Raw genomic sequence first — 24,254 nt, 5'->3', positions numbered from 1 at the left:
TATTCTACATAAATGAATATGATTGATCTATCTATAAATATTCACATATGGATTGACTGTAATCTCTCTGTGCATTTAAACATTCATTGGTATATTGTGGCTGTAGAATTGCCTGTTTTGAAGAATATTGATAAAATGATCCATAAATCTTTAAATTCTATCAATTGTATTGATATGAGCACATTATTTATGATGATATTCAAGAAAGCAATCACTACATTCAACCAAAAAGATTTGATTCGTGTATCACTAGTGTATGTATTCAGATCGTGCAACTGATTTCTCTATGCTATTAAGCATTCAATGCACAAGCATTTCTCACTAGAAACATTATCGAAAATTACATTAATAAGAGCAATTGCTCCAAGTTACCTTTCCTCCTATACCTAAGTTATCTTGTTAAGCTACATGTATATGCAGTTAATGTGCTCAGAAAAAGAGTTACACACCCTGGGGGCATGTAATCCAGCAAATTGCAGGTACTAACGGATTGGTACAGATATGTCTTCCATTCTGTCTCTCTGAACGGTTTCTACGACGACGACGATAGAGGCCTATCTTTCGTCTCCTCTCTGATTGACATTTTATCAGTCAAATCTAATTCATTGCTTTCTGTCGGGCCAACTTAGCGTCAATTACGGGCTCTGTATAGAAGCCTTTAACCCAATGTAGAGATGTTAATTTGGGGTGATACCGGTGCCCTCCGGCGCAGAAGGGGGGTAATTTGGCGCCCCTGGGCATGCATTACAATGGTTGCATTCACTGCAATGGTGAATGAATGAAAGATGCAAGCATCTAAATTCTTATAAATGTTGTTCTGCACTAGCAATAAAACTCAATAAATTGGCCTAGATATACTCTGAAATTTCGTAATCCATTTTTCTTTTTCCGTTTCTCTTCAGAAATGAAAAAATATGCATATGAAAAAGCAGGAGATATTGTAAAATGGCTGTAAATTAAACAAAAATATTTAAAAACTGTGTCAACTGAAAACAATTTTCCACAAATTCAAATTGAAAAAAATAAAAATAAACACTAACAAAAATTTATGAATCCTTGAAAAAAAAGATAAATACGCAGTTGGTCTACTCCATATCTATATATATATATCAGAATTAATACATAAATGTTGTGATTGCATAATTAATGCAGCAATGTAACAGTTTGGGAAGAAAGAAAAGTAATGGCTCTTCCCCTATATCTGGAATTTGTGGTATATGCTATCTACTATGAACCTGTTTCTCGAACTGTATGATCACTGCATTTACAACAAGAAGAAAAAAAAAAGATTGCCGACTGTCATCTTAAAACAAAAATGTAGAAATTGTGAAGATAATGTGAATAATGAACTCTAAAGAGAAGGCCATCCTACACTGTAGATGGAGATAAAGAAAGTGTGACGTCATAAATTGCAGCAATTTGTGGTTGTCATGGTTACTGCCTATTTGTATGAAACAAATGAATCTTTACCCTTAGTGTTTGATAATATTTTGATCTTTTTAGTACAGTCAGCGAGCGGCTCATGCAAATATATAATTTGCTATAGTACAAAGTGCACGATAAGCTCCATGCATTCATAACACGCTCAATGTCGGGGGGGGGGGGGGGGGTCTTTCTCCGAGAATAACATTTGGCTGGTTAGATCATTATCACAAAGTGAAGAGAAAGGTGCATTTTGCATAGAAATTATGTCATGCTGCAAACTTCAGAACTCTTCCTAAATCATTGTATCTATGAGAAGAAATCTAAATATAACTTTGTATATTATCTAAATTTCCAAGTGGAAATATAGATCATCAATTCCTTGACTGCATGCCCTTGTATGTCATATACATCAAACACATGGAGCAAACAATCTTCAATAAAAATATTATGCATTGCTGTTTAGTATCCCAATATATATATATATAGGGAATGAAAATACCCTGCAGCAAACAACTCAATTGCATCAAGACGTCAAAGTCAAAAGCCTTTTTTTATCATTATTTTAAAAGAAAGAAATAGGAGGAGAGCGCGCAGGAATAGAGCAGCAAAAACAATCTGTTCCGAGCTGGCTGCGCAAGTCCCAGGGATGCCGCATGGCGGATTGACGATGCGAGGAGCAGATATTTATCGGCGATCAAATTAATTGGATGCATGAGGGGACAGAACATGCTAAATTGGCCCCGATGATTATCAGTCTACCCGTCTCCGATTTCGTTTTTGATGAGTGAAAGCAACACCCCTCGCTGTGTTAGCGTAATAAATGAGCTCCCACCGTGACATTTAGACAAACATGGTCCTCCTACAAGGCAAGGCAAGGCCAGCCTTGTCACAATCATGGTGTCTATCCGTCTTCTTCTCCTTCTTTCATGTCCGGACAACGGAACATGATGAGATGGAGAGTAAATGTTTCCAGATGCCTTTGGAGATTGGGAGGATTCCTTACAATAATTAACTGAGGAAGAATGTTGCGAGGAAAGTTGGATAGTCTATGTAGAACAACATGTATCACAGGCTACGTAAAACTATCACAGAACACACCATAGAAAAATGGGAGTAGACATATACACATGTAGATGGTTCCTATACATGAGCATTTGAAAAAATGAAATATAACGCTCCATATTGAATCTTTGAATCAAAATTCTATGTTTTTTTTTTACTGTTTTGGAATACATGAAAAAAGAGATATAAGTTTCAAGGCTAGTGTGGACTATTCTGTCACTTATCCTTTAATGGGATGTTCTTGATACCGTTGTCCTGGCAATATAAACTAAAATATCTACTCACTTGAGAGCATTGTGTAAGTGTGCAAAATAGTCAATATTCTGTATGCAAGATGTACACCTTAATTAAAAGATAGAGGGCACACTAACATACCACATCGATTAAGTCAGAAGGAGAGACCCAAGGGTTACAGTGATTCAGTTTGCTTTACCCCTCCCAAGCACAGGTAATGCCAAATACTTAAAGGTACTATGTCCCATTTGCAGGCCAAAAAAACGAAAAAGTTAAATTCCAACCGCATTTGAAAGATAATACTTATTTAGAACTTCCCCAAACAAGGTGGGGCTTGAAAATGTCTTCAAGTGGGAAAATAATGACTATTAGTTGTCAAATCGACTTTAGGGCTATAGAGCCCAAAAGTAATAGTCTTGATTTTCAGACAATTGTACCGAATGGTCATACGTTTTATGCTGCGCAAAGATTCAATCAGTTTAATCTAGGCCATCACAAGAAGTGGGTTATTGATGTAGACAAATGCTCATGTACCCTTTACAACTCTTTTCATGTATGTTATTACCAAAGAAGAAAAATAGCCAGTCAGTCACTCAATAGTGTCTGACAGTGAAGTCTAGCAAGTAAACAGGTTTCCTTGCATAATTTGAATATGAGGACACTGCTAACGTTTAAATTTCACAGATAGGACATACATGACATATTCATAATTCCTGCAAAGTTCTACAGAATTTGAGGTTGGCTGCAAAAGGGACATAGTACCTTTAAGGTTAATAATGATGATGATAATCATAAACATAATCTTAATGACGATGATGACAATAAAAATAATGATATTGAAAGGAGGACAGTGAATTTAGACGATTGACATTTAGATGATGACTTGTTGAAATCCTTACAAAAACTAGTGACCCTGTTCCTGTTTTATCTACCAACTGATCGTTAAGTTGTGGACAAAATTGATGACCATAATAATAATAATAATGGGGGGGGGGGGGTGGTACTCACTTCTTTGCACCTCGTTTATTGATTGCACATGCCACGCCCACCACTTTGGAGGTAGCTTGGTTGATGATGGGTACGGCCAGCAAGGACTTGATCTCAAGTTTCAGTTTGTTGTTCAGGTCACCCAACTCACACTGTGAAGGAAGTAATAACAACAGTGATTATCATAAATGTATTTGTGATGTCCAATTCAAGCCATTCAGAGGTATAGTGTAGCTTGGTTGATGATAGGTACAGAGAGCATAGACTTGATCTTAACTTTAAACTTGGCGTTCAGGTCATCCAGCTCACTCTAGACAGGAAGTTATAGTAAATATGACAATTATATTTATGTCATTCACAGTGTTGCTTGGTTGATGGTAGGTACAGATAGCATGGACTTGATCTCAACTTTTCAGCTTGGTCTTAAAGCCCTCCCGCTCCCTATTATTGCTTCGTTTCGTATCATTTCGTATCGTTTTGTAGCATTTCATTTCCTTTCGTTTTGGAGGTAGCTTGGTTGAAGGTACTGCTAGTATGGAAAAAATCCCTTGAACTAAATTTTCAAGTCCTCCAGGTCGCTCTACAAGAGAAATAACGTATCTTTTCGTTAATCTAATACCAATCATAATGGCTCACAAGCTTTGGAACCTATCGTGTCTATGGTTACATCCATATACATCTGGAAAGTTGGCTACTCCTGTCCTTCTCTGAAAGCCGGAATAGCCATATATCTGCAAATAATGTTGAGAGGTAGAGACCCCATGTTTCTCAGCAGATATCTGAATTCACTTTTAATGATGATCATCTATATCAAACGCTTAGAGTCAACTTGTTTTTCCAAGCACTTAATCATTTGTTTATGCATAGTTCAAGCACTACTTAAAAATAATGACTACTACTCTAAACTAGTATCACGCTGCACATATACATGTGTCATCCTAGGTATGTTCTATCCAATTTAAAACAGATCACGGATGATTTCCAGGAAGAGCTTGAAAGAAAACACTACTCAACGCTTGAAGCTTTCATTTGTTAGAGGTGGAGTGTTGCATTCTCTCAAAAGGGTTTTTGTAATGATCCAAGCTTTTCTTGGAATTGCAATTTCTTCCAAAGTCTTGTTTCTACTAGGGAAGAAAATGCATAGCTTCTAGTCTGACACCAAAACCTTTATTTGCCATGAAAACAGTATGAGACAATCTGTTGGGATGCAGTGATACATTTTTGAGTTTGTCTTAGTGCTGTTTCCAATTTTAGCCCTTCTTTTTAAAACAAAAATATTGCAGAATGTTATGCTTCTTGTGACATAAGCCCTTCCCAAGAGCCAAAATGTTGGCAACTGTCTGAATGTAAAGTTTGCCCCTCCGACTTATCAAAGCTCCTCTAAAGTGTTGGGAGCCCCATAAATTTGAGGGCAAATTTCACTTAAATTGTATCATAATGTTAAAGAGGATGTCATTTAAGACACATTTCTGGAAGGATTTTCAAAACAGCTGTGTCTGATGTCTAATATTGATCACAGAATACAAAATTGAGGTTTTCTGTGTGTAACCCAAAACCCAAATTATGTATTCTTTTATCAATAATTGTCTTCAAAACCTTTTTTTTTGTTGGGGGGGGGGGGGGGGATTCCTCGCAGACGTGTCTTAAAAGACATGTATCCTCTTTCACATTATGTTACAATTTAAGTGAAAATTTGCCATCAAATTTTTGGTGAAGTTGGGGCTCCCAACACAATAGAGGGGCTTCAAAGCAATGGTTTAAACAGACCTTAATTAAGCTGAGATTGGCACAGTGATTTGGTGGACCCATAGGCAAGGGCTGACACTCTATCTTATCAAGTCACACCACCCCCTCTCCCTGACCCAATTTTCCCTTCAGCCTAGTTTCATGTTTAACCTTAATCTAAGTCATTTTATTAGCGACCAATTCTCGTCTACACAACCCAACCACGGAGCAAACAAAGCTTTCACACTTTCCCAGTTTACCCTTTTCAAAGTTGTGGATTTCTCTCGTGTCTAATGATTGGTTCTTTGAAAGAATTGACCCAAATAGAATTTTGTCATAATCGTCTCAGATTGTCAATATTATAATCATCTGTTTGGAGCAAGAAGGGCACTAACTCATATACTTTAACACAGAGATAACATCCTTCTGGCTTCGAGCACCCAATATGTTAGAATAATTTCTATACGATAGTTACTCTAAGCCATCCTATGTTATACAACCATATGGTGAAAAAAAGCCATGCATACATCCTTGATTAATCAGATACATGATATTTTAAATGTATGATAAGAACCACAAGGTCTTTATCAAATAACATTTCACAGTGAGTTGATGCCCTTCTGGCTTTCTGCAGATGATAATTGTATTCAAGTAAATTAATTGGAATCTATTCATTTTCATTTATATTTCAGAATTCATTAGCAATGCGCGGTGAGAATTTGCAAAGCAATTACATGAAGGTGTACAGAGTAGTCAGGCTAGCCTTGAATAAGCCCCTGAGCTATAATGACAAAATCATCGAATGTAAACGTGTATGTAACCGCTTGCCTATCCCTTTGTATTGTATAATGCAATAGGTAATTGATCTAATGGATAGCCATTAATGTTACATGTAACACATACCACTTGACATACAAGTAATGTGTGTCTTGCTCTCCACCGAAGATATGTTCATATCTTCATGAGAAAGCATTAATGTGTTTCGATCTCTTTATAGTGGTGGGGGTGTCGACTACTATGCATTAGTTCAACGGAAATGAAGCCTGAAGAATGATCACCATCTCTCTCTCTCCTCCTTTCCTACCCCCCTCTCTCTCTCTCTTTATATATACATATACAGTGCGTCCCAGAAAAAACGAAACCGAGAAGTATCGATGTTTTATCATAACTTAATCACAACCATAATTAATGAATGATACATATTTGGAAAGCTTAGAGTCTCCTCTTTCATGTGATGCTACTCAGATGATGCATATTTCACGCATGAGAGATCAAAAGCAATTTGAAGGAAGTAAACCAAAAAGACATTTGGCGGGCGGTATCTGAATTTCGAAGAAAAATTCACATTTTTAGAAAGTTGAGTTTCTGCCCTTTCATATGACACCTCAATCGGGAAAAATGAGCGAGGAATAACAAAGTTCTGTTTGTTTAAAGTAGCCCTTACATTTTCATAATTTTAACAAACGAATTTTTCACTGGGTGCCTGCCGTAGCAAAAAGCAGATTTGACAAAAGACTTAACTCCGTTTCGTTGACAATCAGCCATGCAGCCGTCTACGGCTGATTGTCAACGAAATGGAGTTAAGTCTTTTGTTAATTTCGTTTATTGATACGGCGGGCAGCCAGTGAAAATGAATTCGTTTAATAAAATTATGGAAATGCAAGCACTACTTTAAACAAACAGAACTTTGTCATTCCTCGCTCATTTTTCCTGATTGAGGTGTCATATGAAAGGGCAGAAACTCAACTTTCTAGAAATGTGAAATTTTCTTTGAAATTCAGATACTGCCCGCCAAATGTCTTTTTGGTTTACTTCCTTCAAATTGCTTTTAATCACTCATGCGTGAAATATGCATCATCTGAGTAGCATCACATGAAAGAGGAGACTCTAAGCTTTCCAAATATGTATCATTCATTAATTATAGTTGTGATTAAGTTATGATAGAACATCGATACTTCTCGGTTTCATTTTTTCTGGGACGCACTGTATATATATATATATATATATATATATATCTCTTTCTATCTATCTCTCTCTCCCTCAGTCTCCCTTACATCTTATTCACACTCCACTGACAATATGTTCATATCTTCATGAGAAAGTATTTCATAGCTCTCCATACCGGTGGGTGTCAACTACATTGAACCATGCATTGGTTCAAAGGAAATAAAGCCTGAAGAATGATCAGCATCTATTTCTCCTCCATTCCCATCCCCTCTCTCTGTCTCTCTGTCTGTCTCTCCCTCCCTCAGTCTCCCTTACATCACAGCTTTCTCTCATCATGTCTCTCTCTCCATCCACTTCCTTTCACCCTCAATGTCACATCTATATCTTTCCTACCACCCCCTCTCTCTCTCTTCTGATCCTGTTCTTTCTCACTCTTTTTTCCATCCTCTCTTCCTATCTGCCCTCTCTATACTTTATTCCTATCATCCTCTTTTTCTTGTCTCTTCTTATTTTTTTTCTCTCTCTCTCTTCCAATTACATTCTCTTCTTCTCTTTCCTATCACGCCCCCTCTGTCTGTCTCTCACTCTCATCACCTTCCTCTTCATCTCATTCCATGATAACAAAACTAACATTTCGTCCTTGTTTTCACAAAGTGACGGTAGTGAGGAAAATCGTAACGCAAAGTGAATGCAATTTTTTTTCACTACCGTCACTTCGTGAAAACAGCGACGATTTAAGTAGACATTGCCAAGGTCTACTGCTGACACCCCTACCTCTCTATTGCTTCCTGAGTATATATACACATACAACATTTTACAATCGACCTCTATCAAGGTCTCTTTTGGGTATACCATTGGCTTCTCACAGGAAATTAACAATACACTGACACATATAGATCTTAAAGCCTTCTTGCTGGCAGTCAATGATACACTCAACAAATAAATCAATTATTTTACAATGAAACCATACAGTGCTAGTGGTTATGAAAGGAGGAAATTACTTATTATATGTCTTTTGTATATGAAAAATACCAATCAGCTAAGTCAAACAATCAAGCAAATGTAAAGAAAACAGATATATTCTGGCCAAAAAAGTAAGCAATTTCCTTTTTGGAGGTGCCAATGTGATTTATAAAGTGTCTGTTGACACCATGAATGCACTTGTTTTCTTTCAATTAAGTGTATTATCCATGCTTTTGAGTGAATAATGACAGAGGACATATTTTGTATACAATTGTCTTGAAATGCATGAAAGATAAATTTGCGTTTGAGCTATAAAAGATTATTATTCAGCTTGATAAAAGAGTAACTGAGCATTCATTTTGACAGAATTTTTTTGAGCTTTGTCATTGGCTTGGTCTTGTTGTCTATGACATTAGATTTTTAAATGTCACGGCCTAAAATGTTTAAAAGTTTTTTTTTTTTTAACTTTGTGGGTCTTCTCAGAAATAACAGAATCATCAAAGATAATCTTCAAAACAATAAACATATTGACTAATTTCATGCATACTTTTTGAAACAAAAAAAAATTCTTGCAAGCTAAAAAGCTTCACAGAGGCTTTCCTGACATAGCAACAACTAATAAATGCAAGTATATATTTAATTGCAAAGTGGATTCTATCCAAAGAGATGCCATTATTAATAGCAGGTGGATGAAATGACTGGTATCCAAGGATTATAAATGAATTACATTATTAAACATGTCTATTGATTACCAATAGAAATATCGCAGGGATTCTACTTATACAGACATAAGTGGTATTATCCAAAATTCAGTGAATTTCTTTCTTGTGATCAGCAAACAACATGGAATTTAATTTTGAAGAATTATCTCTAACACTTGCTTTCTATGATCAAAATTAAGCAATTTTCTTTGCTACATACCTCTTTGATATCGTCCAGTCTCAGAACCTTCTTGCTTGTGAGCACACAATGAAAACAGCACACGGGAACCTGAAAAACAAGGCGGTAAGAGAAGAGAAAAGAAAAGATTTACACAAACATGGAGATGATAGAGTGGGACTAGATACATCTAGAAGTTCAATAATTGCATTAGTATCGGCACTGCAGGATTGCGATGGTCTACGGTTTCCCGATAAAGTGTCATTAAATCTCCGCTGGACTCCATGGGGAGGTCGCAGTAGAATGGATATTGTTGGCATGTAATTGTTTGTGCAACTGAGCATCGATCCCAAGTGAATCTCTTCACACCAACATTACGAGCCGTTGAAACACGGTCGCATCTATTTTTGAAGAAACGTCTCAAGGGCAGTTTTGATACCCTGTCGCGTATCTAATAGAAATCATGTTCTGATTATGAAATAAAACATAGTCATGTTCTCACATTTCAAAGGTTGACGCACATGACTACTGAAATTGTCTTAAGTTGATTTTTGAAAAAAAGTTGCGATCATGTTTTTAATAATTTGCATGAAATTACTCAAGACTTCAATTGTAAATTTATGTTGTACGACTATGAAATCATCACTAAAAATCATGGTGTCTTAACAACGGAATGGACAATGTTGAAATGTAATGGTTTGTGGATCTGAATCGGGGGGGGGGGGGGTGGTACTCACATATTAAGACATACGGGGGTGTGCCGTTCTAATGGGTCACTTTTTCACAAAAAAAATCTCTAAACATGGGTCCCACTTTTAACAAAAATATATTTTTTAAGGGCTTCAATATTATACCAATTCAGAGACACTGATAACATGTAGGGCCATGCATCTCAGATTTAACATTGTTAAACGATGCCTTTCATGTAAGATCTTTAATTTTTTTTTAAAGGATGAAAAATAATAGGAAACTATAAAGAAAGAGAGATTCGAAGGGCAAACGAAATTGAACGATGCAATCGTGTTAGACACAGAGTATTCAGATTACTTTGTAAAATTCAGTGGATTCATCGATAAACACAACGTCAAGTCCTGTTTTACAACCCAGTCATCGACCCAAACGAGATGCTCTGAATTCCTATGCACGACCATGAACCGAGAGCTTTGAAATCCATAACTGAAATCAATTTCTCCCTAATTCCCCCAGATATGCCCTGGACGAGGGAGTTTCGTCCATGTTTACTCTCACAACCACGGGTAAGTGGGAAGGACTGGCGGAATCGGGGATAGATTAGGACCCCAACTTAACATGTCAATTCTTGGGCAGTAGTCTCTATGTAAAGCACGAGAGAGAGAGAGGGAGAGGGAGAGAGAGAGGGGAGAGAGATAAAGAGAGGGTGTGTGAGTGAGAAAGAGGGGGGGGGGGAATGAGAGAGAGAGAGAGAGAGAGAGAGAGAGAGAGAGAGGGGCAGAGAGAGAGAGAGATGGAATGAGTGAGAGGGTGTGTGAGTGAGAGAGAGAGAGAAAGAGAGATGGAATGAGAGAGGGAGAGAGAGAGAGAGAGAGGGAGAGAGAGATGGAATGAGAGAGAGAGGGGGAGATGGAATGAGAGAGAGAGAGAGAGAGAGAGAGAGAGAGAGATGGAATGAGTGAGAGAATGTGTGAGTAAGTGTGTGAGAGAGCGAGTGAGAGAGAGAGAGAGAGAGAGAGAGAGAGAGAGAGAGCAACACAGATATAAGAAGGCAAGGTAAGAGATAGAGTAGAGAGGGTCAGAAAATTACAAGAGACATGGACAACTAAAACAAATATACAGAAGAGTTAAGGGAGAGATAGTAGAGAGACAGAGGCAAAAGTGAAGGAGAGAAAATTAAATATTAAAAATTAAAAAATAGGTATAAGGAAGGTAGAGATAAGAGAAAGAAACAAAGGTGTAAGCATAAGAGTGGGAATGATATGGTTACCCATCAAGCCATGAGATTACATAGATAACCTCATCCCCCCCAAAATAAAAATAAAAATAAATAATAATAATGATAAATAAATCAATAAAAAATAAGAATAAATAAATCAACTTGTCAATTTTTCAGTTATTTTCCCTGCAACTGACCATTCTGGCGATCTCCCTGTTCGAGAGAAGGGTGTGTGTACGTGTGTGTGGTGGGAGGGGGGGGGGGCACGCTCAGGCAACATGCAAATCTCTGTTGAGGCAGAAACCAAAAATCAATGGGAGGCTATAAGGCAGAGTGCTGAACATACATCGGCACAGTCTGCCCATGTAATCGATAACCAGAATGTTGTTTCGTCTCTCCCCTTTCACCCCCCTTCTTCCCTTCCGGCCACAGATCTGCAAGTTTAACCCCCATGCTCTAGAAAACTACAAGCAAAGAGGGATGGTCTAATCTGTTTTGTATCACTGGATTGCGTCAGAGCTTTTAGCAACTGCTCAACTGTATTGGATTTTTTCCCCCTTCTCCATTCACTTTCTCTCAAAATCACAGGTCAGTGGGTAACTTTCTGTTTTCACATCGTATTACATCACATCTGGCAATTCAGGTCAGAAACTGAATCTTCCGTCTCTTGTAGAACTAGCCTTCTTTTCCCCTTCTTCTACTTGTACTCTTCAAAGGGCTCCCCAGCCCATCTCATGGATCTGTATTTAGATTACCAGTTGCGAATGCAAAATTGTTTGGAACCAGTAACCTTGACAACTTGGCCAGTATAAGACATCACACTTTAGTACTCTTTTTTATCTGCAGTCAAGATACGTGTACTGACTGAATAGGTGTTTTTGAAATGAAATCAAATTTAATGCACAAGTCTTTGTTAATCAAGTGCCCCTTACAAATTAAATTTTCATTGATCTGTTACAATAATTGTATTTCAATACCGGTAGTCAGAATGCAAATTGTATATATTATGTGTTGTTAGGTAGGGAAAGCCATACTGTTTGTTCTACCTAGCAACATATATTGTATGCAACTTGGGTTCTGACTATTGAAATACAAGAACGAATAACAGTTGAATGTTATAGCTTGATGCTAGGTAATAAATGTGTATAAATTTGAATACATTTTGAAAATGATTTATTCCTAACTTCAGCTCTGGACTCTGACCCTAATCCTGAAAGGTAAATTATGCAAAAATAACCATATCTCTAGCAAAATAAACTCAAACTCAAACAAGCGAGTATGATCACCCCAAGAATAATTACCCCATATTTCTCTTTTCTTTAAACAATCATTTTCAATGGTTTTTGATAATTTAACCTGTAGGATCAAAACTAATTTTGATATTTCATGCATTTCCCATGCCTTCAGTCCAAGTGTTCTATTAAAGGGCATAACATCTAGCAGGTGTAGATGTAAAATTGTTCCGGGTAGAAAGCTATGCACTGCATACACTGCCTGCATTTTGAAATATGATGCTAAAAGCTTTTTCACAGATGTGCATTTATTTCATCGCACAAGATAAGGGAAATTCCCCCAAATTTACTAATTCGTACAGACATTAAAGCTGCCAACTCAAATCCCTATGCTTTATACAAGAAAGTACTGAAAATGATTTATGGCCATGTCAAAGTGGTTACGCCGAAGGCACAATTATATTTTTTCCCACAATATTTCAGGAGTGTGAGATGATGTATTTGCAAAGCTGTTTTGTTGAATATCTAATGAGTGTAAACCGCATCAGTGAATGCTCATGTATCATAAATTTTCAGGTTCTAAATACCTCCTACCTAGCTTCCCCCTAAAAAATGTGTTTGAAGACAAATATTGTTAAAAGAATACATAATTTGGGTTTTTTGTTGTACGCAGAAAAGCTAAATTTTGTATTCTTTCATCAATATTCAACTTCAAACACATTTGTTTTAAAAATCCTTGCAAAAATGTGTCTATAATGACATCCTCTTTCCCATTATGATACAGTTTAAGTGAAATTTTGCCATCAAACTTTAGAGGGGCTTTAGGCTTCCACATTATTCAATGTCAATAGTTGACAGTTTTTCTAGGAAGAAAAAACATTTAGGGATGTCTCTTGCATTCAGAGACTATCCAATACAGGCAACTCAATTTATTTCATGACTGTATACAAAAGTCAAATAGTATCTTTAATTTAGAATGGAGACTCTCACAAATTAATCCTAATGAAAAAGAAAGACAGAGGCAGTTAGGAAATCCTTTCAACATTCCTGCAAGCGATATAATCATGCCTCAATCACGGTCCTTAACGAGAGTGGGAGAGAACCGGAGCCTGGTCAGACTAGACGAAAGTTACGGTATACAAAATTTGTATAAAGAAACGTTGCATAAAGAAACTTTGTATAAAGAAACGTTGCATAAAGAAATGTTGTATTAAGAAACGTTGTATTAAGAAATGTTGTATAAACGTTGTATAAAGAAACGTTGTATGAAAGAACATTGTATGAAGAAACGTTGTATGAAGAAATGTTTTATGAAGAAATGTTGTATTAAGAAACGTTGTATTAAGAAATGTTGTATAAACGTTGTATAAAAGTTGTATAAAGAAACATTGTATGAAAGAACATTGTATGAAGAAACGTTGTATGAAGAAATGTTTTATGAAGAAATGTTGTATGAACAAACATTGTATGAAGAAACATTGTATGAAGAAACACTTTACATGAAGAATCGTTGTATAAAGAAACATTGTATGAAGAAACTTTGTATAAAGAAACATATAAAGAAACGTTGTATAAGGAATCATTATATATTAAAGAAAGGGAGTACACAAGTGACAAAGTATTGTATAAAGAAACAGGGCATAGAGAATGCAACTTTGAAGAGGTTGGTTGTCATGTGTTTAATGTCAGCCGGCCATTCATCAGTGCATGCTCATGATAAACCCTGCCCAATATGACGTTAAATCCACTTGCTACTGAACTCATTCATTCCCATAGGGTTTACACAGGAACCACTCTGTACTAGTAGTCAATGGGCTAATGATGTTCAAAAACAAAAGTGAACCATGATTCTTTATCAAGTTTTCATTCGAAACTATACACTCAAAACCTTAGTTTTCCTTTATGTTTTTTATATACGCCATTTAGACTAGACAAAATTAATTGCCTCTTTTATACACATGCATCTATAGGGTTTTGTAGCTATACGATAAAATTTGTTAGTCTGAAGAGGGGATAATGTGTGTTAGAAGCCTACCGTCTCCTAAAATCCCATCGCATTGGAGCGTGACGTCAAGAGCTAACATTCCATAAACAACTAATTTTCTCACTGGATTTTCCCCTAAGCGAGCTGGCACCATTGCAATAATGCAACTTAAAATGTGAATGATTTTGTAGAAGAAGAAGAAGAAAGCCTCTGAAAATAAATCCTCTGTTTCTCTCTGTCGGGATGCTGGAGGCATTTTGATTCCTTTTATGGGGAAGACGTGATTTCAGCAGATGGGTTTTCCTCTCGAGAGGCTTCGGTTAGATGGCGATAGGATGCTATGTTCTGATGAGTTTTTTTTTGTATGGTGGTTGGTTTTCAATGATGGTCCCTAGATAAGGCCATGTGGTTGTGTAGTGTAGTATGTTTTAGGGTGACAACTCAGATAAGTGTAATACTATCTTACAACTTCAGGGCCTGTCGATTCTCACTGATAATGATGATGATAACTATAATGATGAATCGTTCCCAAATCACTCCCTCTTGTTTATGTGTAGATGGCATTGAAACATTGTTGCAGGTCAAACCTCAACAATATGCTAATGAACCCCCCTCAATGTTTTTAATATTGTCTTGTTGGTTAGTTTTAATACCTGACTGTTTAGGAAGCATGTGTATCCTGGTAAGTAAGTGACCAATAGCTTTATGTCCTCTCCGAGGGACTTGGTAATGAGGATTAATACCTTACCAAAGGGCACTATGGCGCACCGAATTGGTTTTGAAACAAACATTATTCATTTATCTTACATGTACATCTACTTCCCCTGTTTATTCCCTTCTCTTTTCCTTTACCTGCTTCTTTCATCTGTGTTTCTTATAAATTTCTTTAACCAGAACACAGCTAGGGCCTTACTACCCCGAACCTGCATGGAGTCTCATCAGACTCGAATACAGCCCCATCATCCCCGTAACATCAATATCTATAGCTATTGGCTATAATTCCACTAATTCTCTCCTCGTCCTTCCACAATTCCAGGCAAGTATTTGATACAGTGGCAGGTGACAGGCAGGCATCTTCATCTTTTTTCTTGCTCTACAACCCCCTCTTTTGATCGTTTCTTGCTTCGTTCCGATGGTGGTTGTAAATAAGATAAAATTTTCTCACTTTTCTTTTCGTTGTATAGAGGGCAAATGTAAGCACTATTTTATTATTTTGTGGAATGAACTATTGTGAATCTTTAACCACATGCAAAATTTGCAAGTGTTTCATGCACAAAACTTTTAGTTTTATAGCATCTTGTCTGGGACCACCTTTTTATGCTCCAGAGTTTGTGTGTGTGGGTGTGTGTGTGTGTGGGGGGGGGGGGGAGGCGGTCAATACGCTACTGCTAGAAAGCAGTAGGCCTAGTAAATATTCCTTTAATAGAATGTTGTATAGTCTGATTACTGGCAATTAAAAAAAATAGCAAAAAAAACAAAAAAAAACCTATATAGATTAGACAAAATTTCTATAAAAATGTCACTTATGATTTTATATTCTTTCATAGATTATCTACAAGCAATAATCATAACAACAACAATAACAACAACAACAATAATAATAATAAACCCTATTTCTAAGGTATATATCATCACAAACATGCATTTCCAGGCACTATTAAGGCACAGAATTCAAGGCAGCTGCGGAAATTAATTAATCCAGCTGCACATTGGATGGAATTATGGAACCCAAGTTGCTCTATTATCAAATCAGCTTACTTGACATCTTGCGGAACATGTTTTTCTCGGAAAACGGGGGTGCTAAAGTCACTCTGCGCCGTTCAAGCATGGCAACATCATCACCAGCCATGATGGACCGGACAGGCCCCCTCTAAGAGCACAGCTTTTTCTTGAAGGTGAGAGATTTCACACCCTGATGATGAAAGTTCCAGTATTCTGAACGTGTCCATCAACTCAAAGGGTTGTGCGCAAAAAGCATCTCTTTACAGAGTGCAGCGGACTTAGCGAAGGGTAAGGTATGAAAATAGAAAAACACATTTCACACTTCAACTAGCATTTTTTCATGAACTTGATGGCATGGCCTTGTTTACGCAGTTCACAAAGTCCTTCAAAATCCTTCTGATCACATACAGTGCCTTGAACTATTCCTCATCAAAATACATCTCTTCTCTTATCAACCTTGACAAGCAGTGTCGCTCTGGTCACCGTTCATCCAATAAATCTACTCTAATTGTCCCTAAAAACCAAAACAATCAAGCGTTATGTCTCAGTAGCTCCCTAGGTGTGGAACAGACTCCCAAAATAATTGAAAGATTGTAATGATGTAGATCACTATCATTAAGAGAAATCTATAAACACTCTTAGTGATTAGTGTTTTCCGGTTATATCTTTTGTTTTGTTATACTGCAAGCACTGCAAGAGTATTTTTGTTATTACATTTAATATCTTTATTGCAAGTGCCTTGAGCACTATCTGGGTAAATATGTTGCACATTATAAATGTCTGTATTATTATTATTAAAATCAGTAGAACCATGTAGAGTTTACATTTTAAAAAGGGGGTTAATAATACTACTCACCAAGAATCGGACTTCTTCTTCAAGGACCTTCTCTCCAATAACCTGTATAAAAAATAACAAAAACATAGACAAAGTTTAAATCACAGACAACGCAATTGAAAGCATATCTGGTAGGGCAATCAGGAACTTTAAAATGTATAAGGTTAAAGGTAAAGACCGGTAGTGGTAAAATTGCGGTTCAAGGGTTTTGGGTGCAAAATATCCATTCAATATTGTTTAAATATTGCCTTCAGAGGTTTAGATGGCAGTACTTCAACCTAATTTCACAAAAAAAACAGAAATATATGCCCAATTGTTCAATGTTGAAGTGTATTTGCAATATCTATCCAGGCCGGATTGATATGATAATATACCAAATATATCAATTAGTAGGCGGTTTCCCGGCAAAATTTGTATCATCCCGTATTAGTCAAAACGTGTTCTTTCACATGATTGGTAATAAGAGCTTCCATTTCATTTGTTGAGAGGGGGTCGTTTCCAAAACTGGTCTATACCTTTAATAAGGATATAGGAGTTTTGTTGTATGAAACAAATGATGCATGTTTTCATTCATTCATTACAGGATCAATCTGCTCTTGTTGAGGCTGTATGCATCTAGCTTTTAGGCTTCCTACGATAGATGCATACAGCCTCAACTAGAGTGCAGATAGATCACATAATGTAGTTATTCCGCATGCATCATTTGTATATTGAACTGTGGTTAAATTCTTATTTTTCTTTTGTGTAAATGGGCCCATTCTCAATCTAAACACTTCAAATAAATCATAATTCCCAAACAAATATGATAGAACATGTATTATACTCAAATAATAACCAAAGAAAGATTAAACCATTTCACTGCGATTGCAAAAAACAGCCAAACATATTGTATGATATTAATATTTGTCATTTCGGATGATTCAAGGTCAACCTCGATTGCCTTGTTTGGGAATACCACACACCATATTAGTATTCTGAATTGTGCACTTAATCTATTATTCATTTTGGTGGCTGCCATTATAATGCATGCCAATACATTCTCTGTGCAGCCTACATTTGAATCCAATCATCTAAATTAAAATGTAATTGCTACTGTTTAGGACTAAAAAGGTCAACAAATACACATATACAGAGCATTTTATAAGGACAACTAAACCACAAACGTCGGTAGAGCTTGTTTACAACACAAGCAGCTTATGAAAAATTGCAGTAATCAATTTGAGTTATGACATTGACTCCTCATCCACGTCATACATCAATCATCCCTGCATGGATGTGAAACCATTTTTCAAGGGTAACCTACGTAGATGTTATTCTTTCACAATTCAAACTAATGGATACATTTAGAGACAAATATTCAAATCGAATTACACGACGACATGACGCGGGAGCAGCGTCTTATCGGAGCCCGGAGACTGCGTCACGGTGAGAGTCTGATGGATGGATGGGCGGTAACCCCTTCCCAAATCTTGACTATGTTCCACAAACGCCTCGTAAGAGCACCTCTCGAGGGCCGTAGAGGAAACGTTAAAACCCTAATTGAGTTAGTGGTGGGGGGGGGGGGTGTTGTCCTGTTGTGGCTGTGTTTATTTAGCATGTCAAGGGGCGTGCAACGGCTACGAGATGGCGTCTACTATTACGGTCAACGCTTTCAGTCCAATTCGAGGGTCCACGGCTCTTACAACGCACTCAGAGGCAGCAATCATTATCATCCCAAGCAAGGGGAAAATGCGTTCTCTAAACCTGACCAATACTGTTAATGGCTAGGGGGTGTTCCAATTTCTTCAAAAAACACCTTAACACATCATTATCACGTTATACATACCCCTTTTGGTTGGAAAACAATCTTGTTAAAGCCAAATGCAAACCCCTAAACTTTTGCGATTGTAAAAAATAACCAATTTCACTGCAAGAAGAATTAACCAATTGCAAAATTCAGTGCTGTGTTAGTTGTGATATCATTATTTTTAATCAGTTTACATCATGAAACTTCGCAAGACTGGGACACTCGCATAATTCACAAATCTTTAAATCATGCAAATTTTTCAGGTTTTACAGTAAGGGCATTGAGGGTAACCCTTTAAATCCATTTGTTAAATTTCTTTAAACTCAATTAAACAATCAATGGTAAGAGTCTGATTTCTTCTAACAACTGCATGCAAACATTATTTTTTATAACGTCAGAGTTGTTGGGGCCACACTTACCCTGTCTCATATGAACATATCCCTGTACTATATAAACATATCCCGGTACCATATGAACAAATCCCGGTACCATATAAACATATCCCGGTACCATATGAACATATCCCTGTACTATATAAACATATCCTGGTACCATATAAACATATCCCGGTACCATATGAACAAATCCCTATTGTACGTGTTTTTCAAAGTGAGATGCTTTCAGTTTCAAAATGTTGTTTACGAGTATCTCATCTAAATGATTTCCAAGAACTTCCATTTGCTGCTAAACATTTGCCTACAATCAGGAATAACTTTATTCACATTTAAAATAGTATTTTTCATATGTTTGAAGGTACCAGACTCGATAGCATTCATGCCATTTACTAGTTCCTTTTATCCTTTAATGTTAATGTACCAAATTGTTTGTACCTATTTAAATATTTTTATAAATATTGGATGATAATTTTCATCTTCAAAATCTTGTTTTGATGTTTGACCTCATAACCAGAAATGAGATTATTTTCACAGTGTGAACCCTTCTAGGACACGGTCAATACCTTGTTTCAAGCAGTTTAAACACAACCCAATGCTTGAAGCATGTTTTTAGATTGGACACAAGAGGCTTTCAGTTTTTAATTGTTGTTTACGTGTATTTTATCCAAACGATTTCAACAAATTTCCATTTGCTAAATATGGCCAACGATCAAGAATATTTTTAATCACATTAAAAAAAAAAATTTGATGGTTGAATTCACAACCAGAAATGAGATCATTTTCACAGTGTGAACCATTCTAGGGTATGGTCAATAACTTTTTTCAAGCGGTGTAAACACACCCGATGCTTGAAGCCTGTTTTTAGGTTGGACACATGAAGGAGCTAGGTGCCAAACTAATGGCGGAGTCGGGTTACGGCGTTTAGGCAATTGGGACGATTACAATTCTGGACACGACACACACACAAATCTCACTCCGCTAAAGCAGGACAGTGGGCGTATTTGCTTTGCTTTCCAAAATAGCATGGCCAAAAGAGAAGCACTTGATGGGCAGAGACGTAAATCCTGTGTTTACTTAAATAAAGATGCTTGAAAACGTTGGGGGAAAACACCTAACAAAGAACATAGTTAAGCGTTCAATCTTTCACATACTAATCATGTATTTTGGACTTGTATTTTTGTATTCACATTTTGTGTATTAGTTTGTAGGTTTTTGTATTTCTGCAAATTAGGAAAAAGAGACATACATAAACGATATATCACAAAATTAGATATTATTGTAGAACTATTTGCTCCATACAAGTATGTAAGCAGTGGAAGGGGATATATGGATTGGGCCTTTAATTTCTTACTGCTATGGACGTTAAAATAAAAAGCACCTGGGATTTTGAATTTTCAAAATGAGTGCCCAACTGTACTACACCATATTCCTTCTTCACCTACATCTAATTTCATACGGTTACTAGATTCATTGTCTCTCATATAACCATTAATAATTTCTCTGTCAATCTCCTGGCCAAGAGTTAAAGGGACAGTTGAGTTTTGTTGCAGAGGGTGCTACACACAAAAAAAAATTGTGAGATAATGAAAAACTGTCGAGTGTCAAAGATATACAAATATTCAATAATTCAAACCAGCCGTTGAAAAACGAAACAGCGACTTTTACGTTTTATTTCAGCAAATGCCGATGTTGGCTCTTTGTTGGCTTTTTGTGTTGGTTATGATATATATGCACAACCAGTCGGCCCATGTATTGTTATTATTAATTAATCAATAAATTAAGTGTCACCATATTATTTCAAAGTGGAGCTGAATTGGTATGATAGTATTGGCTAAATTTCACACATTTTGGTGTCTAAAATTACCTTCATAGCAATTTTAGGTCCTAAAAGGGCACTAGAAATGTCATAAATAAGAATAAGAGCAATAACCATGCACAACAAGAACTCAACTATCCCTTTAAAAGATGAAATGCATTTGTATACGCTGTTTTTATACTGACCTGGCAATTGGCATTAGCTTTTATGTGCAATGATGCATCAAACCTATTTAGAGGAATTGTTTTGGCACAGCTAGCTCTCCTTTCTCACGAAGTTGAAGCAAATATCAAGGTTCAGAGTTTCTTTAAGATACTAGGTCACTGGATTTGCAAGATCATCTGAGTGCAATGCTTTAATGTTAAATCTGAGATGCATGGCCCTATATACGTGTTATCAGCGTCTGTGATATGGTGTAATATTGAAGCCCTAAAAAAATTGTGCTTCGAAATGATCATGAAGTGCCTCAAAAAAGTAAAAAAAATCTTTGAATGACTGGTTTTACCATTCTCATTTTCCCCAATAGACTGTAGTGTTATAAAAACTGTTTTGATTGATCATTATTGATTTACCAATAGAAGCCATTGGACTAATTTTTTATTTTGATTTCAAATCATAAATATCTTGATAATCAGACAGGCGATTGGCTTGTAAAAGTCATGGGGTTCCTGACCGACCTAAAGGTTTATAATTATCATTGCAGCATAAGTTAAATCCAGGTTAGTGTTTCAGGATCTGAGACAAAGATACCCAATCCCTTTAACTCTAAACCTGCTTTGGTCGACTTAAAGTACAAAGAGTGCAACGCCACAGTCGACGTTTGTCATACATACAATGTGCATGTTACACTTACTCCAAATGATGTGGCAATTACCGTTAAGGATTTTAATCTGTAGCAAATAAAGGGTATATAAAGCCTACGTGTGTATGCCAACTATGAATCCAGCTACAAATACAATAGAAATATATCAGAAATCATGAAATGTAATACTATTGGGCAAATTAGTCTTTCGATACACAAACAATATGAGACATATGCAGTAGGCTTGTGGGTGCACCATGTGAGAGAGAGAGAGAGAGAGAGGATTGAGGAGTCCTGAAAAGGATATATGAGACATCCCAAAATGCTTTTTCATTGAAGAACTTAGTGACCTGTAATTAATTTCTATTGTCCCGAAACCTCCCCTTTCAGTAAACACGACCATTCTTCCATTGATTTTTTTCATATCCTTTCTCCTTACCAGTGACTGGCTAACAGCGCAACCTCCCATTGTTTGACCCAGACAATAAGACAGACAGAATTTTATCAGCCAATATGAGAATATCTTGGATTTTAATTAAAGTATTTTGATAGAAGGAGTGGCAGTTTCAAAATGACAGCAAACAAAGATTTAATTTAAAAGTGAAACAGCACATTAATCAACAGATTTTTCATCTTGCAACATACAAGTTCAAGTGCTTTATAATGAGATGCTTACATCACCTTTGATCAATGTACAGAGAAAAACATGAATGTTACTTTGTTTTAAACAAAAATGAAACCCAGAGTTAAGTACTGCTAGCTGTGAGGACTTGTTTTAAGATTAATGATTAAAGATTATTAAATGAAAGTTGAGTCAGTTTTGAAACAATGGGAAACTGTTCTCCTGACATGTTTCAAACATATATCATGCAATTTTTCCAATTATTTTAATGATTAACTCAAGGGATGTCTCATGTTGAAAGTGACAGCCTTATTTTAACCACTACAGAATAACCTAGTTTCTAATCTGGTATCATATACATGTACATAATTTTAAAAGGAAAGTCTTGAATTGCTATGGCAACCATTGGTGCTTTTAATTTTGTATTAAAACAAAAACATTCCCATAATTTCTAACTTCAAAATTCTAAGCCCATTTTTTAATTAAAGAATAGCAGTGACGTTATTCTGTCTATGCATTTAAATGCAATTTCATAACCTAGGCATAAGTCTCATACTCTGTACAAAATGTGAACAAGATATTGAGCGAATTGCCAGCAAAGCTTTCCGCCTCGCTCAGTACAATGGGTAGATACCTTGATATAAAATTATAAATGGGAAGCCCATTAATACAGTGTCACTTTTACATGAAATATGAAGGGGGGAATATAATACAGATGAAAACAACAACATTATAACAAAAGATCCTATTTAAGCGATAATTCTCATCTTACTTTGATTAGTACTCTACTCACTTGTAGAGCTTCCCACAAAAAACACTTTTTCTTTTATATAAATCACAATATCACTTCAAATCCAAACAAAACAATAATATATGGTGCACAGTACATACATTTATAAGAATGAATGAAATTGGACTCTGCCATTTTTGACCTGTAACTGAACCCATAGAAGAAGCCCTACTTTCTAATCCCACTCTTTTAATGCAGATAATACCCCTCTCTCTTTAATTATTTCCTTCCTACGATGGGTACTTCATTAAATTAATCAAGAAATGAGGCCGACTTAAGACGGCATATCTCGAATTTCAAGAGAAGAACGTAAGGACAAGATAATGGGCTGGAAGGGGGGGGGGGAGGGGGGAGGGGGGATGAAGAGGACGATTCGAGAGGTTATGTAAACAACATATGAAGAATCAGAGGAGTAGAGATTCGATCAAAGAATAAAGAATGATAAACTATGAGTGACATGTGAACTGCTCGTGAACCTGTCCTTTTTCCAAGTACCCAATAAAAGACGGACTACTGTAATTAAACTACGAGCACAAAGAAAATAGTAGGAGGGTGCATTGAGCCTTTGACTGCTATAGTGGATTATTTTACAATTTGGTCCATCACTTTCTTATGGGTCCTTATTTTTATTGATAGAAAAACATGTTCATTATTGAAATTACGTTGAGGTAATTTCTTGCATGTTATATTCCATAACATGCACTTTTCTTCATGAAAATATTCACAGCTATTGAAGTTAGTAGATGTACAATAACATCCAGTAAAATAGATAGCAATTTTGTAAAAATTAGTGGTGGTGGTGGTGGTGGTGGTGGTGGTGGTGGTGGTGGTGGTAGTGGTAATGGTGGTGATGTTGGTGGTGGTGGTGGTGGTGGTGGTGGTGGTGGTGGTAGTGGTAGTGCTGGTATATCTGTCTTTTCATTAATGCTATCTCTAAACTATCCTTGAATAGCTGAAATGTTATAATCAGAATGACAGGTATATCAAGGCTAATCTGACTACAATCCGATATTTGGAAGACTTTGCAAAAGCATTTGATATGAACATTCAAACTTCTAAATTCTTAGTGATTGATTATTTTAAAAGTCACATGATTTTAATATATGATTACATTTTCTAATGATTTCACTCTTCCTTCG

The 24,254-nt window shown here is 36.4% G+C and overlaps 1 protein-coding gene across 1 annotated transcript in view; it reads right to left on the bottom strand.

Moving 5' to 3' along the window:
* LOC115922298 (cGMP-dependent 3',5'-cyclic phosphodiesterase-like) overlaps window positions 1-24,254 on the bottom strand; it is a 65,785-nt gene that overhangs the window by 29,362 nt on the left and 12,169 nt on the right. The window contains exons 3-5 of the mRNA XM_030980929.1: window positions 16,926-16,967; window positions 9,265-9,333; window positions 3,730-3,860 (exon numbers count right to left, since the gene is read on the bottom strand). Of these exons, the coding sequence (XP_030836789.1) occupies window positions 3,730-3,860; window positions 9,265-9,333; window positions 16,926-16,967 (242 nt within the window). The remainder of the gene's footprint in view (window positions 1-3,729; window positions 3,861-9,264; window positions 9,334-16,925; window positions 16,968-24,254) is intronic.

Source organism: Strongylocentrotus purpuratus, unplaced genomic scaffold, assembly GCF_000002235.5.
Source record: "Strongylocentrotus purpuratus isolate Spur 01 unplaced genomic scaffold, Spur_5.0 spur5_scaffold_11, whole genome shotgun sequence".
Lineage (NCBI taxonomy): Eukaryota > Metazoa > Echinodermata > Echinoidea > Camarodonta > Strongylocentrotidae > Strongylocentrotus > Strongylocentrotus purpuratus.
The sequence above is the reverse complement of the archived record's forward strand: the minus strand, read 5'-3'. Positions and strand labels throughout refer to the sequence as shown.